The 17,619-nt window shown below is 34.2% G+C and overlaps 2 protein-coding genes across 2 annotated transcripts; both read left to right on the forward strand.

The window, feature by feature from the left end:
• The first annotated feature begins 6,286 nt into the window (after window positions 1-6,286).
• LOC131801741 (cuticular protein 47Eg-like) lies at window positions 6,287-6,752 on the forward strand. Its single transcript, XM_059120684.1, has 2 exons — window positions 6,287-6,298; window positions 6,376-6,752. Exons 1-2 carry the CDS (start codon window positions 6,287-6,289, stop codon window positions 6,724-6,726), a joined length of 363 nt encoding a protein of 120 aa, XP_058976667.1. The 3' UTR covers window positions 6,727-6,752.
• Window positions 6,753-16,056: 9,304 nt separating this feature from the next.
• Window positions 16,057-16,578, forward strand: LOC101894882 (larval cuticle protein 9-like). The gene is made up of 2 exons (XM_005187347.4): window positions 16,057-16,168; window positions 16,247-16,578. Exons 1-2 carry the CDS (start codon window positions 16,157-16,159, stop codon window positions 16,511-16,513), a joined length of 279 nt encoding a protein of 92 aa, XP_005187404.1. The 5' UTR covers window positions 16,057-16,156; the 3' UTR covers window positions 16,514-16,578.
• Window positions 16,579-17,619: the final 1,041 nt, after the last annotated feature.

Below are 17,619 nucleotides of genomic sequence, written 5' to 3' on the forward strand. Positions count from 1 at the left end.
AAAGAAGGATAACAAATTGAAAAAATCTTCAACTTGTTCGCTGATTGTTTACAGCAACTTTTTAAAGATCCCTACAAAGTTTGTCAATAGAATGTACTATTATTTTAAAACTCGATTCCATTGAAATTTTTTTTCGATATTTTTCCGATTTGAGAATTTTTGCAATGAGATCTCTTTTTCGTGATTTTTAGCGATTTTGAAAAAGTAATTATCTTTTAACTTTGGTGTTATCGTGTTAAATTATTTCGATGTCATCTATTCCGTTTTGCCACCACATAATTCGGTACTACACTTACATGTAACCCGCCATCAAATTCAGTTCTCAAGAAATCAAGTCAATTAAATAAATTGGTATTAATATTCGAATTCAAAAATAAAATATAAAAAACACTACAAATGTACATTAGAAAAAAAGTAAGTCAAAATGGAAAAAAATCATGCAAAATAAAACATTACTATTGTACATTTCAAAAGTCAAAATGAAAATGTTAATATATCACATTTTTACCCGATTTTTTTGGATATTATCCTTTTCGGATAGGAGACAATTCCGAATTTGTATGAATCATTAAAATCAGTTCAGTGGTTCTCAAGTTATAAGCGTAGTAACTAACACAACTTTCTTTTATATATATAGATAATATTTTGAAAACCATAACATGTTTCATAAATGATGATTTCTAATATCGGTGGATGATATTAAAACCATGTCATTAGAAAAAGAATATTGCTTTAACAAGAAACAGTTAAAGTCCGACTTGGAATGCTTTTAAGGTTCTACTCACACAAATATTATATTGGGGGTAGCTACGGTTTTGTTTTTCGTAAGTTAAAACTATTGTTTCTTAGGGTAATGCGATATGTTTTTTGTGTCAAACGTCGTGATCATAAATCTCCTTCTGTGAAGGAGTTTCTCGGTTGTTCGTTTGAGTGTTTTGTGAATTCAAAGATCAATGTTATTCTTCTACAAAGATTTTAAATTGAGGACATCTTCTACTCTTTTGGATCTTTTTAGCGAATCAAGTGCAGTGGAAACGCCACATTATTCAAAATTTCAAAGTTGTAGGTCCTATGAATCGCTCGATAACAATGTTGTGAATTTTACAACCTTTTAGTACTATTCGTACACTTTGAGTAGGAGTTTGAAAAAATCTCACCCCATCTTAACAACTTACAAAGAGAGTCCCGGTGCAAAATTCTGCACTGCTCTACCTAGTACTGGTTAAGTAATATCAATTTGTATCATTTCGTATCGTTAATTACCCGGAGGACAATATTATAAACCATAACACAACTTTAAACAAATTATATATTATGTTCTACTGTTGTGTTCCTTTAATGTAAGACGTTCCAAAACTCAAGCATATTCCAGCAAATTTTGACCTGTCTTAAAAACCGCTTAGTACGAATTTTCAAAAATTGTTCAATATATCAAGCGTTCGAGTTGTCCTTATACAGAGCGCTAGCTCCTACTGGTCTCTTAATAACAGTGTCGTACAATTTTGAGAATAAATTGCTCTTCTCATGCAATTTAAGTGGGGAATTTTAAAATATTCCGCCTTATGTTGTTGTAAAATTGTCAGGCTTAATCCCGTTATTGCCGTTTTATAAAAACAACGTTTGTTTATGAGTGGTAAGTAAGCTCAAAAGAAGAGGAACCAAAGAATTAAATTAAACTGAAATTCTTTTGGAAAATCGTCTGAATCTTACAACAGCACTTATAAACGTTTTCATATCTCTCCACTTATTATGCTTTCGTTTTACATGAACGACATAGCATACCCATGAAAAGTTGCTTTTGTCTGTTACAACAAAAACCGTTTCCTCGACAATTTTTTTTTTTTTTTTTTTTTTTTTTTTTGAAATAAGAGTCATTTTTAAAATAACTCCTGGGGAGAATATTCCAGACAAAAAACCAGTAAGAAAAAGTCAAAAGTCGGGCGCGGCCGATTATTTGATATCTTAGACCACTATGCATATTTAGTAGAGCTCCCGTAACAAAAGAATTTATTTTAAGTAGCTCATACCATCTATCAACATTTGGCTTTAGAGCAGTTATATTTTGCTATAGAGTGCATGATATGACTTGCAGGAGGATTATATTGAAAAAATATATATTGGAGCCGAAATTCACACCATTTGGGCTGATATTAGCCATTATTTGTACAAAGAGATATAGCGGAGATATACCCAAATCTTTGCAGTTCTCAATAAAATTTGGCAAAGGTATTCCCGAACTTGTTATCGAATGAATATTACGAATGTAATGATGAAACATATATATGGGAGCTATAGCTATATCTGAACTGATTTTCTTTGAATTTAATGTACTTGCTTCTAGTCTAAATTCTGTCGGATGTGTCAAAATTCAGGTCATTTGGACTGAAATTGGCCCGAAATCGGTTGAGGATATATATGGAAGCTATATCCGATCTTGACAAACTTGATACACTTATTTTGGAGCTCTATCTGATTTATCTCTATCGCCAATTCGGATCTATATCTGAACCGTTTTCCACCAAATTTAAATTACAAGTTTATAGGATGAATTCAGTCGTAATTGACAAAATTCGGTACATTTGGGTTGATGTTAGCCATTTGGTGCACAATAAACCTGATATCGGATAAAGACATATATGAGAGCTATATCCAAATCTGAACCGATTTCGATAAAATTTGACAGAGGTATTTTTTGATCAGTATCTGAAAACCGGTACCAAATATCATTCTTCCGGACTGCATATTATGCATGTGACTTAAAACTCCAAATCGGATGAAACATATATATGGAATCTATAGCTATATCATAACCGATTTTCTCCAAATTGGATTTACTTGCTTCTAGACTGAATTTGGTAGGATGTACCAAAATACCGGCCATTAGGCGCAATTTACCCGAAATCGTTTGAAGATATATGGGAGCTATACCTCAATCTGATCCGATTATTAACAATTTCAATAGGGTTCGTCCTTGGGCAAAACAAACATTGTTTGCAAAATTTCATCTCAATCATATAATAAAAGCGACCTACATTTTGTTCACAAGAACACGTGGACGGACGGACTAACATACATAAATCGACTCAGAAAGTGATACTTTGAAGATCCTCAAAAGTAACTATGGGTCTATCTCGGTTCTTTCTCCCTGTTACAAACAAATGCACAAATACATAATCACTATGTGGTGTAGGGTATAACAAGGGAACTGTTGAGGATTGGTGGCTCTTTCTGAAACCTAGGTACCCTGTCATACCCTCCGGTACACATTACCATCATTCTCCACTAATAAACAAACGTTGTTTTTATAAAAACAACAATAATGGGATTAAGTCTGATAATTTTGCAACTACTGAATACCCTCAATCATGTGGCGGAAATAGTTTTTAGTAGAATAAAATGTATACAGTCCCAACAAAAATAGGGGAATCACATGTGCCAATTGCTAGTATGACATCTATATACAATCTGCATTATCAGTAGGCCAAAATTGTATACAACTACATAATCTCTGCATTACCCTTTATTTATAAAATAATGAAATGTTCATAAAATATTTGTCAAAAAAAATCTAATATCCCAGACAAAAAACCAGTAAGAATAAGTCTAAAGCCGGACTATATTATACCCTACATCACTATGGATATTCAGTAATAAAAAAATTTATTTGAAGTAAATCATACCTCCTATCAACTTTTGGCTTTAGAACAGTTATAATCTGGTTTCAGAGAAAACATATATTGGAGGTATATCCAATTCTGAATCAATTTTAACGGAGACATTTTAATCTGTTCTACCAAATAACATTGCTATAGAAGGATTATATAAAAAACAAGTAAGCAAAGGCTACAGTCGAGCGGGGCCGACCGTTGAATACCCTACAACACTACAAAAAAACCATACAGTTTATATAGGCGAGATACTCGAAAGAATTCCACAAGATATTGTGACAAATAATAAAAGAAAACCATCATGTTTCGTTCTCTAAATTTCGAATAATAGCAACTTAAACGAATTTGCTCATTTCCAATTTATTGGCAGATGTTGCACGTAAATGATCTTCCTAGATTTGGAACCAATATTTCCCAAAGACCTATAATCTCTCAGAAGTGGCAAAAGATTAACATTTATTATTGGTTTTTGACTGAAACGCATCTATATGAGATACAGACATTTGACTATATTCTTCAACGAAATAGTCAGAAGTGCGTCTTTCCTGTATTTGTGAATTCTCCAAAAAGTCACTGGAATGGACATTTTCGTATTTTGTCTACAAAAGTTGGCAAACTCCTTCACACATTGAATATTTTTGCAATGTGAGGTAACCCCCATTCAAATGTGCGTGAGGATCGGGCGATAATACGACCTGCTGACAATTTTGCAGTTTTTTGGTCCATTTCAACCCCTAAATATATGGCGATCATCTCCAAAAAGAGTAGGCTTCTATTCTGACCCTCATCTTATCCCCATGCAAAATTTCGTAAGGATCGGGCCATAAATGCGATCTGTATGTCATATCCTGCTATGCTAACTACTTAGTTTTGTTAGCTGTAGAAATATTACCAAATGTTTAATTCAAATTGAAAATATGACAAAATTGAAAAAATATGAGAAAATTTTACAAAATCAATATTTTCATCTTTAGAGAGATATTTTTATGCGATTTTTTTAGACGTTTTTTGTTTCCTGCCAAGAGGCCATTCTGAATTAATGAGAACTGTCGCAATCAGTTCAGCCGTTCTCGACATATAAGAGATCTTTCAAGCATATCTTCTTTGATAGACATATATATTGCACATATTTTGCTATACATCCGATTCGTTGGATGTTAACATCAATGTAAAGATCCGAGGTAACCTTGTGATGGCTTTGTGATTTTGCCGGGATTTAAAATATTCGCGGTTTAATGAAAAATTTTGAATTTTTTTCAACACAAAATATATGGTCTATTTTACCCGCTAAATATTATCCGATGACCACCCTAATTGGTAGGCTTCTTCCCCGCCCTAAACTCCAGCTACATACGAAATTCCGCGTCGATTGGTCTATAATTGCGACCTGTATAGCTACTGCAAAATCCGATATTTTTTCAGTATTTGGTCCATTTCGACCCCTAAATATTATGCGATCATCTCCAAAAGAAATAGGGTTCTATTCTGACCTTAGCCCCACCTCCATTTTAAATTTCGTGAAGATCGGACCAAAATTGCGACCTGTAGAGTGATTACAAATTAACATGGACAGACGGACAGACGGACAGACGGACGGACGGACATACATAGCTAGATCGACTCAGCTCGGTGAGCTAGGAAGATCCATATATACTTTCCGATGTGGGAAACCAATATTTCGAGGTGTTACATAAATTCTGGCCCAATCAAACTTATAATACCCCCAACACATAGTGTTGTAGGGTATAATTATTTGAAGTAGATCATACCTCCTATCAACTTTTGGATTTATAGCATTTATTATCTGGTTTCAGAGAAAACATATATTGAAGGCATATCCAATTCTGAATCGATTTAAACCAAATTTGACGGAGACATTTTAATCTGTTATACCAAATAAAATTGCTATAGAAGGATTATATAAAAATATATACATCGGACTATTTGCACAATAAACCTGAAATCAATTAACCTGAAATCATTGAAGATATGTATGGGAGATAGGAGGTAATTGGCCGATCTCGATAAAATTTGGCAAAGGTATTTCCGAGCTCTACTGATGAGGATTGGTGGCCCTTTCTGAAACCTAGGTATTCCCTGCCTTACCCCCTGATGAATATTACCATCTTTCTCTAATGTTTATACGTTATTTTTATAAAAACAACAATAATGGGATTGAGTCTGATTATTTTGCAGCAACAAAATACAACGGTAACCCAAATGAACGACCATCGCTGGTAAATAGGGGTTATTGGTCAAAATATTTACATTTACGTAGTCTCTTCTATTCAAATGAGTTTCTTACGTCATTACAGACGGTTTCCCTTTCAGGCGGTGGTAACAAATTTGGCATCATCGATTAAGTAGCCAAAAACAAGAATATACATATTTTAAAACATGTCCGTATAATCAACATATGTTGTTTAGCATTTTTTCATGTAGGCCTAAAAGACGAAATAAACATAATATTAATATTTACATAGGAAACAAGTTCTCACCCGTACCATAATTGATCAGACGAGCTCTGTTTCTCTTCGATGTGACAGTATAAATGGACCATAACTTGAGGGGGTCACTATTAGTATCATTCTTAGATTCTATCAAACAACTCTGCCACAATGAAATTCTTCGTGAGTTCAAGGATTAAACTAATCGCTTTTGGAGCATTCGCCAATAACCGTCAAATTTTCTTCCTTTCTGTTAACAGATCGTTCTTGCCTGCGTTTTGGCCGTTGTTGCCGCCAACGAAGAAGCCAATGTCCTCCGTAATGACGCCGAAGTGAATGTGGACAATTTCAAATACGCCTACGAATTCGACAACAGCATCAAGGCTGAACAAGAAGGTAAATTGGCCGGTGAAGATACCTGGGTCGTCAAGGGTCAATACTCCTTCACCTCCCCCGAAGGCGAACAAGTCTCTTTGCAATACACCGCCGATGAAAACGGTTACCATGTCGATGCTGCCAACCCCTTGTTGCCCACTCCTCCCCCAGTTCCAGAACACATCCTCAAGGCCATTGAATACATCAATGCCCATCCTCCTAAGGCATTGAATTAAATTGAGTTGGAATTAAATTGTTGTTTGTTACTCGGATGATTTGAAATAAATATTATTTTAAATTAAACAAAGAAATGTTTGCCATTATTAAAACCTTATCAGTTTATCGATGCTGTAAGGAGTAGAAACAAGTGTCACTCAGGCATTACTCCAAGAACGAAGGTAATTGTGAATATGATCAGCGCTATCTTTTTTATCTAGTAAATATATTTTCAGATAGAAAACTGTGCTCGATTTCTTGTTGATGTTTTCAAAATTGTAACAATATTATTATATCTCACAATGTACATTTGTTTCTAAATTGTCTCAAAATGTTATCCTGATTGAGACCATTTGGTAATGTGGTCCGTCCGAGCGAATTGAGATAGTAAACATGTGTCTGTGGACAATGTCGATTCAAGATTTCTTATAGACCTCATAAAACGAGGCCTCCTATTTTCTATTTGTTTTATACAAGTTGCCTATAATTTTGTAAAAAAAAAAACATTAAGTTCGGCCGGGCCGAAATTTAATACCCTCCACATTTGGGTAAAGAAAACATTTTCATATAAAAGTATCTGAATGCAAACGGGTTCTACTTTACACTTTAAACTACAAATACCAGTGAGACCGTTTGGATAATGATGTTGAACTTTTCAAAAAAAAAAAAAAAAAACATAACGTGGATGAGGCCGTTATATGGGGGCCATACTAAAACGGGAACCTTTATAGGCTTCAAGAATTGTCATCTACCAAATATTCTTAAATACCAATTTTGAAAAAATTACATGAGGAAATGTGACTAGGGTTATCAAAATACCGAATATCGATGGATATCGTTATATATATGTGCGCCATAGGAAAACGTGGACCTTAATATTCAATGTTGTGCCACCGGAGCTAGAACCCATTATGAACTACAAATACCAATTTTTACACAAATATGGCGACTACATCAAAACTTGTACCGATATATCTCATTTGTTATACCAAACATCCTAGATACAATACAAATTGTTCTGCCAAATTTTAGAGCTTTATGTCATATTATGTAGGCTGTATCGTGGTTTCAATAGACAGACGGGCAACATTAAATCGACTTAGAATTTTATGCTGATTATGAATATATTAACTATATGGGGTCTACGACGAGAATTTAGGGATGTTACAAACGGAATGACAAAGTTAATATGCTCTCCTTTTCAGGGTGGAGGGTATAAAAACGTTTATTAAAATAATTGATTCAAATTTCAGTTTCCTAATTTAAAACCTGCAATTATTTGTAAAAAGGTCACCAGATATCAGTGCTGAATTTTGTGCAAGATCAAGATTGAGATTCAACAACAACGAATATTTTTGGTTATACCACTTTTTGAGTTAATGAGTGATAAGAAGTACGTAAAGGGTACCAGGTGGCAATTTTGAATGTTAGAAGCTAACAATTTTGTTTGGTAATCGGACAAAATGTAAAACTTTAAACAATTTTTTTTATACAAGTTAAACAAGTAAGCAAAGGCTACAGTCGAGCGGGCCGACCGCTGAATACCCTACAACACTATAATAAACGATACAGTTTATATAGGCGAGAAACTCGAAAGAATTCCACAAGATATTGTGACAAATAATAAAAGAAAACCATCAGGTTTCGTTCTCTAATTTTCGAAAAATAGCAACTTAAACTAATTTGCTAATTTCCAATTTATTGGTAGATGTTGCACTTAAATAGTCTACATAGATCTGGAACCAATATTTCCCAAAGACCTATAATCTCTCAGAAGTGGCAAAAGATTAACATTTATTATTGGTTTGTGACTGAAACGCATCTATATGAGATACAGACATTTGACTATATTCTTAACGAAATCAGCGTTAACGAAATAGTCAGAAGTGCGTCTTTCCTGTAATTGTGAATTCTCCAAAAAGTCACTGGAATGGACATTTTCGTATTTTGTCTACAAAAGTTGGCAAACTATTTCACACATTGAATATTTTTGGATGGCCATTTAAAACTGCTTAGCTTTTGCAATGTCCGGTGACCCCCATTCAAATGTGCGTGAGGATCGGGCGATAATTACGACCTGCTGACAGTTTTGCAGTTTTTTGTTCTTTTAGTTTTTTCATCTTTAGAGAGATATTTTTATGCGATTTTTTTAGACGTTTCTTCTTTCCTGCCAAGAGGCCATTCTGAATTAATGAGAACTGTCGAAATCAGTTCAGCCGTTCTCGACACATAAGAGATATTTCAAGCATATCTTCTTTGATAGGCATATATATCGCACATATTTTGCTATATATCCGTTTTGTTGGATGTTAACATCAATGTAAAGATCAGAAGTAACCTTGTCATGGCTTCGTGATTTCGCCGGGATTTAAAATATTCGCGGTTTAATGAAAATTTTTGAATTTTTTCAACACAAAAGATATGGTCTATTTTACCCGCTAAATATTATTCGATGATCACCCAATTTGGTAGGCTTCTTCCCTGCCCTAAACTCTAGCTACATGCGAAATTGCAAAATCCGACATTTTTTTCAGTATTTGGTCCATTTCAACCCCTAAACATTTGGCGATCATCTCCAAAAGAAATAGGTTCTATTCTCACCCTAACCCCACCTTCGTGCAAAATTTCGTTAGGATAGGGCCATAATTGCGACCTGTAGCGTGATTACAAATTAACATGGACAGACGAACAGACGGACGGACATACATAGCTCGGCGAGCTAGGAAGATCCATATATACTTTCCTATGTGGAAACCAATATTTCGAGGTGTTACATATATTCTGGCTCAATCAAACTTATAATACCCCCAACACATAGTGTTTTAGGGTATAAAAATGGCCAATGGTCGGGCCCGGCCCCCACCATTTGGAAGGAACTTGAAAATTTTTCAAAAATTACTAAAATACCGTTATAGCTTTATACGGAGGAAAATTTTGGTTTCAGATCTATAATTGGTCGAAAAGATAAGCAATTGAGCTCAATATACTTTTATTATATAGTAGATATATGAATGTTTCTTAAGGGAATCTTTATTCTAATCATAAGTGTGTTCAGTTCTGCAGAAACTTTACTGCAAATTGTAAGTCGGTTCCGATTGTAGGTCGACTCCGCCTTACTATAGCCTTTGATTACTAATTTTTAGAATGACCTTGGAAGGCTTTTAAGAAGCCCAATTATTTATCCCAATAATTTGGGAGATTTGTTCATTCCAGCCCAAAAGTTTTCAGATCTTTAGAAACTTTACGACCAATTATAGTATTATAGGGTATGCCATAGTCACTCTAAATTCGCAAGCAAAAAAGCTGTTACTTCTTGAGATTGCACAAATATCAATACGGAGACTAGAAAACTTCGACAAATGTATGTATGACATAAACTCTTAGTATGACATAAACTCTTAGTTTAAATGAACGATATGTGGTTCACAAAGTTTGCCTACCCAACTTAAAATCATTTTTCAATATCTTTCGACAATCAATACGTTGACTTTTGCGTCATTATACCCTCCACCTTGAAGAGGAGGGTATATTAACTTTGTCATTCCGATTGTAATACCTCTAAATATTTGTCATTGACCCATTAAGTTAATATATATTCAGGATCAGCATAAAATTCTAAGTTGTCCGTTTGTCTGTCTGTTGAAATCATGATACAGCCCATATTATTTGATGTGGTATAATTGGTATTGAAAATGAGATATATCGGTCCACGTTTTGGGATAGCCCTGATGTAACAGTAACTCTCGACATTCGGTATGTTGATGGTTTTATGCTTCTAGAAGTTCGTTATGGGTTCTAGCTCCCGTGGCGGAACATTGAATATATAGGCCCACGTTTTTCTATACCGCACATATAACGGTACCTTCAGATATTCGGTGTTTTGACGATTTAAGATACATTTTCTAATAGATTTTCGTGAAATTTGGTATTTGTACTTCATAATGGATTCTACAACCGGTGTTACAACATTGTCCATATTGGTGAACGGTGTCCATACAACGGTTCTGTATTTGATGTATAGTCCGATTAGTATTAGTTTAGTATTTTTGATAATTCTAGTCAAATATTAGTATTTTGATAATTCTAGTCAAATTTACCATCGAAATTATGTCAACTTTGGTATTAAAGACTCGCAATAGATTAAAATCATTGTAGTATAAAATTTTTGAAAACTCTATCTGCATTTTCCTACCTAAATTACTGGGGTTTGTAGTGTAAAGTGGAATACGTTGAAATCCAGATACCTTTGTATAAAAATATTTTCTTTACCTAATGATGGAGGGTACTAGAAGTTGAGCCGGGACGAACTTACTGACTTTTTACTTATTTTTCAATTTTATTATCCAAAATGTCGAATATGAAGATTGTAATATATACCTTATCCTCTGTACAAATTTGACAAAAGAATTATAAGTCTATACCTTTATAAGGATATATTCGATTTTGCCATAGTTTTGGCTACAATTTAAAGGTGATAGTCTGAAATATCTGACCAAAGAGAATGGATTTGGTGTATACAACTCAATTTCGCCAAGAAGTTAATTTATTCAGATAAAGATATTTAAGTTTTATTGGATATTGATTTAGGTTAAGATATAGCTCTCGTATACTAGTTTAATCCGATGTCAACCGCTTAAATTTAAAATTCGTCCTTTCCTTATCGGGTTAGACACAAAGTAGTTTAAATTCTTTGTACACCCTTCACCATACATAGTATGGAGGGTATATTAAGTTCGTCATTCCGTTTGTAACTCATCGAAATAATAATTTTAGACCCAACAAAGTATATATATTTTTGATCAGCGCAAAACTCTAAGACGATTTAGTACTGTCCGTCCTTCCGTCTGTCCGCCTGTTGTAATCACGCTACAGTCAAAACGAATTAGGATAGGAAGCTAAAATTTTGCACAGATCTGTCTTTTGTCTGCAGGCAGGTCAAATTTGATGATGGACTATATCGGTACACGATATCGTATAGCCCCCATATTAGCCACGTTATTCAATGGAATTGTCTGAAATTCCACACAAGGAGTTTCTTGTGAGTACTTTCCCCTGGAAGAGAATTATCTATATAGGTCCACGATATCGTATAGCCCCCATATAACGGAACCCCCCGATATGCGGTATTTTGATGATTTTAGCCACATTTTTCAACGGAGTTGTCTGAAATTCTACACAAAGAGTTCTTTTTGAGCACTTTACCCCCTGAAAGAGAATTGTCTATATAGGTGCACGATATCGTATATCCCCCATATAACGGCACCTTCCGACATTGGGTATTTTGATGATTTTAGCCACATTTTCCAATGGAATTGTCTGAAAATCCACACGAGGAGTTCCTTGTGAGTACTTTATCCCTTGGAAGATAACTATTTACTTATAGGTCCACTATATCGTATAGGTCCCATATAACGGTACCCTCCTATATTCGGTATTTTGATGATTTTAGCCACATTTTTCAATGGAATAGTCTGAAATTCCACACAAGGAGTTCATTGTGAGTACCTAAAAGAGAATTGTCTATAAAGGTCAACAATATCGTATATCCCTAAAATTACGGTACCCCCCATATTCAGTATTTTGATTATTTTAGCAACATTTTTAAACGAAATCTTCTGAAATTCTGCACAAGAACTTCTTTAGGAGTACTTTACTCCCAGACATAAATTTGTCTATACAGGTCCTCAATCGTATATCCGATATATTCCGATATATTCCGTAAATTCAAAAACATTCCAGTTAATTTCTGCTGCAGAAAATGGTTTAATTTTCTGCCCTCATAGAATTTTTTTTATTAATGAGATGTTTTTTCCAAGAAAAACTATATTCATAGGGTTATTTATGTTGCTATTGAATGATAGTATTAAACATAATCTGACATGTGTTCAACGTTAATGATGACAGTTTTTATTAGTGAACTCATTATAAAACTAAACAGTTTTTATTTACTGCTTTGTTTTGAGTCTTGTTTGATTGAAAACAGGTCCCATACAACTGCACACATCTGTTCTATGAGATTTTAAATACACAATTATGTATCCATATAAGAACGTAAATAAAAAAAAAAGAAAAAAAATAGCCAAATTGTCATTAAATCTTTTGTTTATCTTAAAATCATGTCCATTATTAAATGACAAACATGCCACTCAATGGAACCTAAATCGGTAATAAATGTATGTACGTATTCCGTGGATAATAAATCCACGTTAACCCATTTGTTATAAATAGCCAAATGTGTGTTGCCCGAGGGTTCGAAATGTTTACCGATAATACCCATGCATGTAACTTAAAGCAAGTTGTATTTTGACACTAACAGAAAGTATGTGCGACCTTACTAAAGTGGACTTTCTTACTGGTAAGAATTGTATGTTTCTATTGAAGCGAAACAAACGGTTTCAAATTTTCACTTGCATTTGTAAATCAAGGATATGTTAGGGATTTCGGCAACAGTTTGAGATATCTATAACGTTAACATCAGAAGTAATTTAAATATGGATTTGTTAACTTTAAGTGGTATTTAATGTATAATACTTTATTCATTGGCGTCATCGCCCCATAATTATGAATACTGGAGCTATTTTGCATAAACTAAGGTACTTTAACTCTAAAACGCGTTTTTAAATGTTTTGTTTGTTTACCCTATTTTGATTTAGTGTTTTTTTTTTTTTTTTTTTGTATTCTGAGACCTATAATAATTACATGAATATTTTATTTTTTTACGATCACAGCTTTATGGAGTTGTCATACTCTGTAATACTAGGTGTTGGAGGTATTATAAGTTTGATTGGGCTAAAAATTATATAATACCACGAAATCATATAATATTACCACGAAATTATATAATAATCGAAATCAGTCAGCCCATCTTAAATTGTCCGAGGTCTGAGCTTCATATGTGCGTGGAAGTGGGGTTAAGGTCAGAATAGAAGCGTAGTGTTTTGGAAGATGATCGCAAAATATGTAGGCGTTGAAGCGAACCAAAAACAAACAAAAATTTAGCGGGTAGAATAGACCATAACATTTATTAGAACATATACGAGAATTTTCATTAAACTGCTAATAATTTTAATTCCAGCGAAATTACAAATACACTAAAGCTCACTTCTGACCGTAATATTAATGCTGATATGAGAGATATTAATACAATATCATATATTAAAGAATGGGATATTAGTAAGACCGTTTATAACTCAATACAAAAATTCTCACCAATTCATAGTGGTCTCTTGATAGAAAAGTAATAAAATAATAAAAATTTGAATATTCTTCTTTTTTTGTAATATTTTGTTATATATTTTTATTTTTTGTCATATTTTTTATCGCGTGAGATTTTTTCAATTATCCTTGCTACACCACATAGTTGTAAGGGTGTAAAGTCTTTGTCATGGAGAAGGAAGCGAGCTAGACCCTTAGTTACTTTTGAGGATCTTCATTGAATCACTTTCTTAGTCGATCAATGCATGTCTGTCCGTCCGTTTTTCTATGTATTTTTGTAAACAAAATGCACATCGCATTTATTATCCGGTTGATATTAGCCCAAGGACGAACCCTACTGAAATTGGTGAGAATGGCCAATATCAGTCCGAACGACCTGAATTTTGGAACATCCGACCGAAATCAGTGTAGAAGCAAGTACATCAAATCGGTTCAGATATAACTATAGCTCCTCACTGATTTGGTGTTTTAAGTCTCTCACATACGTAATATGTCAGATACAGCCCAAAAATAAGTGCCTAAAACTTTGTCAAGATCGGATTAGATTTGTATATAGCTCCCATATATATCTTTATCCGATATCAGGTGTATTGTGCACCAAATGACCAATGTCAGTCCAAATGACCTGCATTTTATCACAGTCTACAAGCAAATACATCAAATTTTGAAATCGGTTCAGATATAGCAATATCTCCCATATATATGTTTCATCCGATTTCTGGTTTAAGTCCCTCAGATGCGAAATATCTATTTTACAACAACGATCTTCGGTACCAGATTAATATATGTAATATCAGTCCAAATTGGATAGATTTTCTCATATTCAGCCGAATTTTTCTATTTGGTGAAACTCGGTCCGGTATATGTTTTACTCAAATAAATATTTCAAACTGTTGAAAAGCGATTCAGAGTTGGATATAGTTCCCAAATTGTGACTACTCTAAAGCCATGATACACATTCAAATAAGGTTCATAGTTGGTATGATCTACTTCACATAGAGTGGCGTAGGGTATCTTATAGTCGGCCCGCCCGACTTTTAACCTTTCCTTACTGGTTTCATATCACAACACTGTTGGGGAGATTTTGTTCGGATCGCAATTATAGCGCCAATGGACCCAAAACCTACAATTTGTTTAGATTTTGCAGTCACCCTGCAGTTTGGCCTATGGGACGAATGAGAATTTTTATGCCCTCAGCAATACGGCTACAAAGGGTTTTTCAAAGGATTGATTCAGCCAAAATGTGCCTAATCGAAACAACGGTTTTAGACCTTAGGCCTCATTGGACCAAATCTGCTTCAGGATATTTGGAATCTATGTAATCGATTTGGAATCCGCCCGTCCATCTGTCTCTGTGTCGGCGCACTCCATCAAGTACCTCTCCCATAAAGGGTCAACATTTTGAATAATTATAACTCTTATAAGATGTGAAATAATAGTCAGATTGTCTTCAAATTTCACAAATCATCATATTTTTATCAACACAAATTTTGAATTATCGTCTCCCCTCTAAAATGTGAAATTTTACACATCCCACTTCTTTTACGAACACAAGATCTGGTATCAAGAACGGGTAGAACGGACCACTCCTTCTGGATCCTTCTCTGCAAAGGGTAAAAATGTTAAAAAACCACGACGCTTATAAAATCTGTATCCTATTCTTTTCAAACGTGGCACATCCTAACATTTCCATCAACTCAAGATCAGATGTAGAGATGAGAAACATCCGCCTACTCTTTCTGGTATCTCCCCCAAAGCGGGTAAAAGTTTTGAATAATTATAACTCCTATAAAATTTAAAAAAAGAGTTCGATTGTCTTCAAATTTTACACAAAAAACTCGCATAGAGGTTTAGAATCTGTCCTTCCGTAAGATTTTGAATATTTGTGCTGATATGATTGATTGATAATTTTATCACGTACACCCAAAACAGAAGTTTAGACTCTAAATCATTATAACGGTTGTTGCATTTGCATTCAACTTTTTTTGGAATATTCTTTTTGCATGTCAAAACATAACGACAAACTACTTATCTAATTAGATATTCGAATCTTGCTTCTGACAGAGTCTTGTTTAACTAGTTTCCTGTCACAGCTGTCACGGCGCTTAAAAACACAAATAATAGCACTTAACAAGCTTGCACTTAGTTTAATCAGATGATGACTATAAATACGAAATTTTGGCAAAAAGAAAGCATCAGTTCATTTTCGTAATCGAAAAAGTTCAAATCATCAATATGAAATTCGCAGTAAGTATTGAAATGGCAAAAATCCAAATAGAACTTGGATTTAGTTTGATATATTTTTTATTCATATATTTTCGACAGATTGTTTTACTGGCTTGCCTCTTGGCTTTCGCCTATGCCAACGAAGAAGCTGAAGTTGTCAAGGAGTTCTCTGAAGTCAATGCCGAAGATTTCAAATATGCCCTCGAATTGACCAACCACATTCGTGCCGAACAGGAGGGTCATTTGCAAGACAAGGACAACTGGTTGGTGAAGGGTGAATACGAATTTGTCACCAAGGAGGGCAAACACATCAAGGTTACCTACACCGCCGATGAACACGGTTACCATCCCCATGTTGAACAATAAATTGTTACGTTTTTAGACAATGAGTGAATAAAATCGATATGAGAGTTAATATTTTTCAAAACTAAGTGAAGTGAAATGAAATATCATTTTTTGGGTCAAATTTAAAATCAAATTTAGTCATGTCTAAAATCAGGATAATATGCATAAATATGATATCTTTAAATACGACGCTCTGAATTCTAAATTATTTAGCCACGTCCGTCTTTCGAACTATTACAATGGATATATAGGTCGCCAAAATCTTACTCAAATGTGTATTTTGCTGAATATTTCGTTCTACGGGAGCTACATTAATGTTCGGAAATTTTTACCATATTTTTCAGATAGTTGCATAAAAGATATAAGACAAATTTGACTCTTATTAAGAATTCTTGTCATTGGAATTTTTATGTCAATATCACCCAACTCTACAGAATCATCAATAGCAAGGTTCGCAAACTATACATCTAGTCTCTAGAAGGGCATATCCTGTTCTGTCCAGATTTCGTACGACGACAGATATGGGCAGCCCACTCCTTCTGGTAACTCCCCACAAAAGTTCAGAATTGTTGAATAATAATTTTTGTAAAATGTCAAATCAGTGCCCGATTTTCATAACAGAGCAAATTCCAATATTTTGGTCTATATTAGAGCAAGAGTGAATATCGAATATATCGGTCCACTTTTTCTGGTACCTACCCCGAAAGTTTTGAAATCTTGTAATAATTTCATCTCATACATTGGTGATAACTTACAACCGCACCCATTGGACGAATAGTGGCACCAACGGCAACAGCAAAAACAACGAGAAAATGAGTCAATAGCTAAGAGGACAGCATCAATCAATCACCCCATTATCTCTTGGCAATGTAACAGAATATTCAGTATTCGACAGTATACCGTTTACAGCATAATGTAAAAAAATCTAGTTGACTTGGTGATGCCTCTCAAATTAAATTGAGTGGCCGGTAATTCATTTCCACAGGGGCTTCGGTTCGTTGTTACACATGAGTCTTTGGCTCATTGTCCCACAGGAACATTGGTAGTTAATTAGACGTAGTCATAAACTCTAGTGGTAGTTAGAACAATTTCCCAGCCATTCTACCCAAACAGCGAACGAACAAGTT

This window comes from Musca domestica, unplaced genomic scaffold (genome assembly GCF_030504385.1).
Source record: "Musca domestica strain aabys unplaced genomic scaffold, Musca_domestica.polishedcontigs.V.1.1 17, whole genome shotgun sequence".
NCBI lineage: Eukaryota > Metazoa > Arthropoda > Insecta > Diptera > Muscidae > Musca > Musca domestica.